This window comes from Panthera tigris, chromosome C1 (genome assembly GCF_018350195.1).
Source record: "Panthera tigris isolate Pti1 chromosome C1, P.tigris_Pti1_mat1.1, whole genome shotgun sequence".
NCBI classification, from domain to species: Eukaryota; Metazoa; Chordata; class Mammalia; order Carnivora; family Felidae; genus Panthera; species Panthera tigris.
In genome coordinates, this window is record NC_056667.1 from 99,233,215 (window position 1) to 99,242,336 (window position 9,122).

Below are 9,122 nucleotides of genomic sequence, written 5' to 3' on the forward strand. Positions count from 1 at the left end.
TTGCAGGGAGCCTCGACATGGTTGAGGTTTAGAGGTGGGAGAAAGAAGAATTGGTGAAAAAGAAAAGAAGTCCCTCCAAGCCACCAGTTGGTTAGCTCTGTTCTCAAGGTGTGGGGTAGGGTGCCTCGGTCTCGAATAAGCTGAGATGTGGACGGGGGGGGGGGGGGGGGGGATGACAGAGTGGTATTCAGAAGTAGAAACGAAAGTGAAAGTATAAGAGGCTGGCGGGAGGAGGGGAGGTATGTCCTTTTCAGCGGTTGGTACCATGTTTACCCTTGAAGCTCGTTTGTGACACATGCAAAAGTAAATCATGTAAATGTTCATTCTCAGCAAATGAATGGGTCCCCGTATGTTAATTATGCCCTTAATATAAGAGTCTTTTCCCCCAGGGTAATTACCGAAGCTCTAGGTGGCTGTTATCATGCAGATCACAGTTTTCCAGAACTTTGCCCCCGTGGACGGTGTGGGTGGAAGATTCTGAATAATTAAGCACACGCTATAATTCAGGTTTTCCTCACGCATCCGATGGGCCGTGAAGGAATTCTCTTTTGGAAAGGACATATCACATACGTGGGCCAAGCGCCAAGGCGCTCTTGTGCCCAGAAGGGGAGGGACGGGGCAGATCGTGTGGCCCTTTAGAGGCAGTGTCTTAGGTCACGCCCTCTAGAAGCAAAGCCCCGAGACAGGTGTGCAAGTGATTAATTGAAGTTGTGCGCCCAGGGAGTGAGGGAGTCCAGCCGGGCAAGGGAAGGAAGCCAGGCAAAGACGTGACTTCAGAACGAGTCTTAACTCCCCACGGGGAGTTCTGGCGAGTGGGTTGTACCACAGAGTATGGCCTCCTTGAGGTGAGGGACTGGGCTTTTAGATCCCCGCCATCAGTCAGCCACTGTTCACGGGCTGAACGGTTGGGGAGCAAGGGTGTTTCCTAACCTCCAGGAGGTGGCTTCTGTCAGCTGAGGCTAACCCTCGGCAAGAGGGCATGGGTGTGAGAGTGTTAGCAGTCAGCACCGTCAGCAGCTGGTCGGGGCGGGCACCGCGAGCCTCTGCTACAGGCGCTAACCCCCTCCCTGTTAGCACCTGTTTGTGGACGGTGCGTGTCGTACTGTGGAGGTAGGGCTAGCGAGCGCTTCCTACGTGCGAGGTGCTGTTCTAAGCATCTTGCAGAGATAGCTAACTTAACCACGGTGAAGCCCTAATACTCATTTTACAGCCGAGGAAACTGAGCCGCGGGGAATTAAGTCACTCCTCCAGGCCACGTGGCCCGCCAGTACTGGTCCAGCCCGGGAGCCTGGCCCTCCAGGCCGGCCTCAGCTCTGTGAGGCGCGGCGGGACTGGGGCACGAATCGGAGCCCACATAACGGGGACAGCAATTGTGACTTTGCCTTCGGTAACCGCCCCGCGTCCGCAGGCGACAGCTGCACTGAGCACGTGACCATGATCCCGGGGGCCCCCTCTGCCCTGGCACCGTGAGGGCGTGAGGATGTTGACAGCACTTCCTCTGCCCCCCCTTCCCCCGGGGAGTTGGTCTTCTTGGCAAGAGATGACCCACACACTGAGAACAATCCCGATTTTCTGCTCAAGTGCCACAGCGGACGAGGGGGAGGGAAAGCAGGTATTTTGAGCGTTGGCGTGGAGAGCTGTCATCCTGTGGGTAGGGAGCTGAGGTTTGCTCTGGCGCTTAGCATTTTCAGAGCAAGTTGGAAAGGACTTAACCATGTGGATAATTTTGTACAAAGCCTTGCTTTTGTTTTTTTTCTTTTAATACGTAAGCACCTGAATACGGTTTGCCTTGACGTAGCGCTATTGGAGGTCACCAGTGTATTTTCGCTAGTGAATAAATGTTACTTTTTGTTTAACAGACGTGGGGTAATTTCACATGTATGCAGAAAGCCTTGTCAAGTGAATTTGAGAGAAAACGGTGTTGGGGGCGCCCGGGTGGCTCAGTTGGTTGAGCGTCCGGCTTCGGCTCAGGTCGTGATCTCACGGTTTGTGGGTTCGAGCCCCGCATCAGGCTCTGTGCTGACAGCTCGGAGCCTGGAGCCTGCTTCAGATTCTGTGTCTCCCTCTCTCTCTGCCCCTCCCCTGCTCACGCTCTGTCTCTCTCTCTCACTGGCTCTGAGAGGTGAATAAACATTTAAACACAGAGAGAGAAAACCGTGTTTGTGGCCTCGTGGTCCTTTCTTGCCTGCTGGATGTGTCCCAGTTCTGACACTGCTGCTCCACTGGGAACGGCCAGAGGAAGAGGTCAGGGGCTCATGGCATGTGCTCTGACTTCACACCCTGTGAGCATTGCCTCTTGTACCAGTCTTCTTTGTCAGATGCCCATCTTCATTTATTTGACGCTGTTAGAGCCCTCGTTTTGCAGAGTACTTTAAGGTTCAGTAGTATTCCTCTCTGGGACTGTTAAGTTGTGTTCAATTTTCTCAGTTTGACGGTTTTTTTTTCCTCTTGTCTGGAACTCGAGTGCTTCGGCCGGGGAAGAAAAGGACTGAGAACAATAAAATCTAAACTGTTGACACTGAATTGTGTACCGGTCACTTTACGTACCTTTTGTCTTTGACCGCGGTTAGCGGCCTCTGGGTCTGGGCTCTTCTGCCTGAAATGTCAAGGAACACTGCTGTGGGAGATAGTTTGGGGTGCCCGTTGGACTGGGCAGTGGCAGGATAGAGAGGGCAGATTCTGGGGGTGCCTGGGTGGCTCAGGCGGTCAAGCATCCGACTCCTGCTCTCGGATCGTGGGTTCTCGCACCGCATCGGGCTCTGCGCTGACAGCAGCCTGCTTGGATTCTCTCTTCCCCCTCTCTGTCTGCCCCTCCCTTGCTCACTCTCCCTTTGCCTTTCTCTCTCAAAATAAATGAATTAAAAAAAAAAGAGGGCGGAGTCGGGGCGCCTGGGTGGCTCAGCCAGTTAAGTGTCTGAGTTCGGCTCAGGTCACGATCTCACGATTTGTGAGTTCGAGCCCCGCGTCAGGCTCTGTGCTGACAGCTCGGAGCCTGGAGCCTGCTTTGGATTCTGTCTCCCTCTCTTTCTGATCCTCGCCCGCTTGTGCTCTGTCTCTCTCAAAACTACATAAATGTAAAAAAAAAAAAAAAAAAAAAAAAGAGGGCAGAGTCCACAGCTACGCTCCCTGGGTAAAGCCACACGTTCTCCCGCCCCTGGCTCTGTGACCTCGAATAAGGTATTTGGTCCCGCCGTTGAGCGGGCAGTGTGACAGAGCCGTCATCATGGGGTCGCGAGGATCCAGTGAGACCCAAGGCATACAGGCCAGCGCTGGCCCCTGGCGAGGTTACGCGCGTGTTAGCCTCGTGTGGCGTTTCCGCCCGTTGCGCTGACCCAGGGTTTTGGCGTGGTCTGTAATCCACAGACGACATGGCCTTTGACGTGTCCTGGTTCGCGGTGCACTCCTTCGGTCTGGACAAGGCTCCCGTCCTCCTGTCTTCTCTGGATCGGAAGGGGATTGTGACCACGGCCGAGAGAGACCGGAAGAGCGAGCTCAGCCTGGAGCGTGTCGGCGTGCTGGAATTCTTGCTGCGAGTCCATGGCTCCGAGGACCAGGACTTTGGCAACTACTACTGCTCCGTGACCCCGTGGGTGAGGTCCCCAACAGGCTCCTGGCAGAAGGAGGCAGAGATCTACTCCAAGCCCATCTTTGTGACTGTGAAGATGGATGGTAAGGAGGACGTCCGGTTATGTCTCTGGGCTGTGCGGCGGCCGACAGGGTCAGGTGGCCGCCCTTTGAGGAATGTGCCACCCAGCACCCGGCCCTCTCTCTCTCTGTAGACCTGCCCTGGGCCGGCACGCAGAAGGAGGCCTTGCTGCTACCCCAGGTGCGGCATCGTGTGCCCAAGCCGCCACCGGGAGGTGGTGGTTAGGACTTACCGGAGAGACGTTTGATGGTTTCTCCGAATTCTGTGCAGACCCCTTTCCCTGTCACGGGGCTGGCATGGATTTTGCCAGGCAGAGCCAGAGAACGGCATCGAGGGAGCGGGTTCAGGGCCCCGGGAGAGGCGGTGAGTGGGTTCCTGCCCCTCCTGCCCTCTTGGTTTTGATTCTTGGAAAAGGGAGGATCCAACTGGTGTCATTAGCATGCAGGGGGTTCTCTCTGGAACCCTGGGACGAGAAGGGGGCTCCCTGCCTTGTTGGCCCACACCGGCCTCCAGAGTCATTCTATGTAGGTGGTCGGAGGGCCCCCTTCCCACCCCTCTGTTCCCCGAGCATCCCAGAGCGGGGGCAGCTGTTCCTGGGCTAATGAGAAACCTGTCTTCTCTGCAAAAACTTCAGAGTACACATTAATGGAGAAATTCCCCAGAGAGAATTAAAGCCCCGGCGCCTCCGAGGGTTAGGGGAGAGCTTTGAGTGGGTGTCCCTGAGATGTCAGTGTGGGGGAGACTGGAACTGGAGCCCCAGCTTGTCCACGGATGCCTTAGCCTCTGTGGCGCTCTGTCTCCTCTGCCGTACGATGAGCTCTTCCGAAAGGTGAGCGACATTAAATGCCAGCTGCCAGCAGGCGTGCTAGCCCCCACGCAAAGAGTGCTGCTGCTTCTGGGAGAAGGGACTTGGGATTTGGGGGTGTGCGGTCCATACCGTGTCTGTGCATTCCTGAAACTTCGTCATTTATCCCCTGTTTGCATCGCAGAAATTCCTTGCTTCAAGTAGCTCCATATGAAAAGCCAGATTTCCTGAACAAGGGAGGGAATTATTCACTTTCCTGGATAATCGACTCTAGTGTTACTTAAAATAGCCCCGCTAGTACACTTCAGTTATTCGATGCACAGAATTGATGTATGAACAGTGTTGTGTGTTATTTTTTTTTTCTTTTAAGAACGCATCTGCTGCTGAATGTGCGGCGCCCTTATACTGACTTTTAAAAATCAGTCTCCTGCCAAAACCCTAAAAAGCAAGCTGACATTCAGAGACATCAAACGAACGAAATCTTTTTCCCGGTTTTTTGTTTCTCCCCCACAGAACCGGGCGGGGTGTCATCTGCTCACTTTGTGGGCAGATAAGAGGGCTCCTGCCCGGAGCGCTGCGCTAGGTGCTGGGGACAACTTGAGTGCGAGCTGGGCCCCACGGGGACACCCGCTTGGGTGGGGAGGGGAGGGGAGAGGAGGGGGCAGGCTTCCCGAGGCCGCCTCCTCGCATCACTGACCGGCATCCCCCTGTTCCTTCCCTCCAGTGCTGAACGCCTTCAAGTACCCGCTGCTGATCGGCGTGGGCCTGTCCACCGTCATCGGGCTCCTGTCCTGCCTCATCGGGTACTGTAGCTCCCACTGGTGCTGTAAGAAGGAGGTCCAGGAGACAAGGCGTGAGCGCCGCCGCCTCATGTCCATGGAAATGGACTAGGCCACGCCGGGGGAGCCGCGACAGGGGCGGTCTAGGAGCGACGGGGCGGGAGGAGGACCGCGATCTTTTTCACGCGCAGTGTGTGACACTAGAAACCAGTCCTCTCCAATCTCAGGTGGGACCGGGCGCTCTCTCCCCCCCGCATGTCAAGTTCTGAGCGCGGACACGTTTACCAGCCCACGACTCTTCTTCCCACGGCACTTTCTGGTAGAACAATCGCGTGTGTGTGTTCCCGGCTGCGGCTTTTTAATGGTTACCCTTTGTCTAATTTTTTTCTCCTACCGGTTTATAGATCTCTGACCTGTGTGTGTTCGTATGTTTGGTTTCGAGGGGTCGCGGTGAGGAAGGACGGTGGCTCTCAGAGTTCTTTGTCTTAGGTGAGGACAGAGCTGCCCGCCGGGAGCCAGCTTCCGTGTCGGGCCAGTGTTAGGAGGGCCGCTAGACGAAGCCGTCCGCCCCGGCCCGGCCCAGCGACAACACAGACCTGTGCCGCAGGCTCATTCGTGGCTTTGACCACCCTACCCACCCCGTATTTTCAGGGGTTTAGACATTTGAAATCTAAACTTGCAGTATGTAACTTCTTACTGAGCCCAAATGCTTTTTTTTTCTTTTCCTTTTCCTCTTTTTTTTTTTTTTGCTTCTCTGCCCCCTTTCCATTTCTTTCGTATTTGCTTTATGTGAGCGTGCTGAAATGGCCCTGGAATCTAGAATTTGGCTCCCCACCAAGCACCTTATCTTGCCACCTTAGCCTTAAGAATGAATATGAAGAAAAATACACAGCCACCTCTGTCCGGGGCAGTAAGAAGGTCCTCAAGGAAGACGAGGTTGGGGACGAGGGAAGGAGCAGGCCCTCACTCCGATGGTTCTGAGGCCGCCGTGCCTCAGGGGGCCCCAGGGAGCGCAGAAGAGGGTCCTGGGGGGTCAGCTGTCCTCGGCTCGGGCCAGGAGTGTCGGGGTGCCGGGGCTGTGTCTGGAGGAGGACGCCACCTCCGTCCCCCTCTCCTGCCCTTCGTGGGAGGCGAAGGCCTCGGCCGCTGAGGGACACCCACACGTGTACCCCACGTCCTTCGTGGCTGCTTGGGCTCCTTAATGTGAAGGTGTATTGCTGCTTTTGCAAGACTGACCGACTTCACAGAATCAGAAATTGCCTGGAAGAACCGTGCATTTTCCATGACCTTTTCAGCCCTTCAAGTCTTCGTAAGACCCCCCGCCGGGGGTCAGCGAGCAAGGGTACGCTTTGTGGTATGTTTGCTTTCCTGTTAGGAACACGAAGGAAACCAGCAATTTACTGCCGTGTGAACAGCCTACAAAGTAGATCTGAGAGCAATCCGTTTTGCCCGACTGCTCGTACCCGGAGTAGGACGCGGACCAAAAGAGCTCCTCTGCTCCCCGAGGCATCTGCCCCTGCATAGCACTGGCCTTTCGGAAGCATCCCAGTGGGCTTTCTGAGGCTCACTGGTGAGTCATGCCCCGCACTGCAATCCTCTGCGCTTTCATCCTGGCTCTGACGGATCTCACGCTGCTCTGTCTTCCGAAGGGAAAAAAGATTCGTTTGTTTTGAGCAATAAAGTCCTACAAAATGATGGCCATTCATGTGCGGCTCTTTGTCACAAGGGGCCAGACGAGCCACACTCCCCCGCCCACCGGCTCACCATCGTCCCCGCTGCTTCCCTCCCTGCGCTGCCCACAGCCCACTCTGCCCTTGTCACTGAGTCGCCCCCAGGAGGCAGATTGCCACCCCGCTTCCCTTTTTGTCCTGCTCACCTAGGGGACCACCCACGGTAGACGCCGTGTTAACGGTAGTGGCACAAATGAGTTCCAAGCCCAGCACCTGCCCCACCCGAGCACGGGTGACCAGAGGAACAGGAGGAGGCCTTGATGGCACTAGATTCGGGTCTTTTCTACCAGTTGTTTCTTAACTATGCTATCTCAGAGGAGGTGGGTCCCAGGTGATTGTATATACGGGAACGGAAGAGGGAACACACATTCACAGGTGCTACGTTAGGGACACCAGTGCCCTTTGAGTCCACACAGTTATCACCATTAAAAGAAGATTCAGGATTGTCGTAGTGCAGGCCCTTCTTGGTAGAGCAAAGGGTACCTTGCTGTGAGTGTGGCCAGGTGGCCCCAGGTATGCGTAAAACCATGGATGGGTCACGCCAGACACATGGCAAGTGACAGGTGTTCACATGCTGTACCTTCTGCTCTCAAACCGCGACTGCTGGGGGTATCGCTCCATGGTAGAGCATTTGACTGCAAACTGCCACTGCAGCTCGAGGCTGGGGTTGCTAAGGCATTGACCCCAACCCCACCCTGTGATCGTGGGGCTGGCCACACTGCCAGTCGCCGCGGGGCTGGTACAGAGGAGGAAGAAATCCCAGGGTGTTGTACCAGGGACCTCACTCCATCCAGGGCCAGAAACTGGCCTGGAATGTGTGTCCTTTTAAATATGTGAGATACATTCTCTTGCTGTACCAAATACGGCTCCCCACCCCCCCCCCCAAAGTGCTCTTCTGGAAGGGGGTTCCTGCCAGAGGCACTGGTGTGAACAGAAGAAGAACCTAGCCACAATTCACACAGATGAAATTGCACTTCTTAACAAAAGAAACTTTATAAACAGTTTGGGGTTTTGTTTTTTTTTTTTTTTTTTTTTTTTTACTAATCATAAAAACAGCCCCCAGGAAGAGCCTAAGCTATGTTCAGATAGAAGCCTCAAAATTACTTTCAATTGTTTACTTTATGATGTTTACATAACACTTTTCACTTTTTAAAAAAGAAAAAAGAAAAAAAAATGCAAACTCTGACTTTTTAACAACGCTTCGGATTTTTCATGGGACGATGGAACTCTGACTCACCAACTGGATTTAAATGTTAATTTAGAAATGTATTTATTTGTGTGTTTCCCTCCCCCCCCCCCCCCACGTGGCTTTTCCTTAAGATCCTGGCAAAGGACATCCCTCCTGCCCAGACCCTTGTCTGTTTCCCCCGGTGGCTCTCGCTTCTTGCTTTACAGACTGCCTGCAGCCATGATTTTGTCACTGACATCCGTGAGCCAAAGACTGAGCCTTTTGGGCAGGAATAATAAGCAATACTACACAACTTGCTACTTTCAGAAGACTTGTGTTTTTTTTTTAGCTTCACCAATGGCAGCAGAGGAAGAAGGGATCTGGGATTTCGGTAAGTCCTCCTCTGCTGTTTGACCAAATTCTCCGTGATAAATATTGCGCGCAGATCACTAGGCGAAAAAAAAAAAAAAAAAGTTGACTCTGTCTTTCTTAGCATCGCACAGAAGGATCTGCCAGATTTGACGTAGACAAAGAAAGGGTCTCGTGTATTTTTGTCCATACCCGATGTTACATGAACTAATTGTATTGTTTTATACTGTGACCACAGATATTATGCAATGCACCGTTTGTTTTTTATTTCATTAAAGGAAGTTTAATTTAAATTGAAGTCGTGTGAGGAACTTGGTCTCGTTATCTTTTGGTCCCCTCTGCGTGAGGCATCACGGCCGAATGCCAGTGGCAGCTTTAACACCTTCCGATCTCTCTGACTCCTGCAATAACGTTGTAGGTTGTCACTAAAGATAGAAGTGGATCTAACAGGATCAGTACTGAGAGCCCCACCACATGGAAAGCTGGGGGCCAGGATCCTGTTGCTGAGGAAGGTCTCCTGGTTCTTTGGTAAGTTCTCATGACCTTATGGGTCTCTCGTCATGAGAGGGGGAAGTTGGACGTTGTTCCTTTCTGCGGATGAGGAAACAAACGCAAGGTTCTGTGA

At 53.6% G+C, this 9,122-nt stretch overlaps 1 protein-coding gene across 1 annotated transcript in view; it reads left to right on the forward strand.

The window, feature by feature from the left end:
- The window catches only part of PTGFRN (prostaglandin F2 receptor inhibitor), an 80,759-nt gene extending 71,969 nt beyond the window's left edge, over nt 1–8,790 (forward strand). The window contains exons 8-9 of the mRNA XM_042993820.1: nt 3,364–3,669; nt 5,176–8,790. Coding sequence (XP_042849754.1) covers nt 3,364–3,669; nt 5,176–5,342 — 473 coding nt within the window. The 3' untranslated portion in view covers nt 5,343–8,790. The remainder of the gene's footprint in view (nt 1–3,363; nt 3,670–5,175) is intronic.
- The last annotated feature ends 332 nt before the right edge of the window (nt 8,791–9,122 follow it).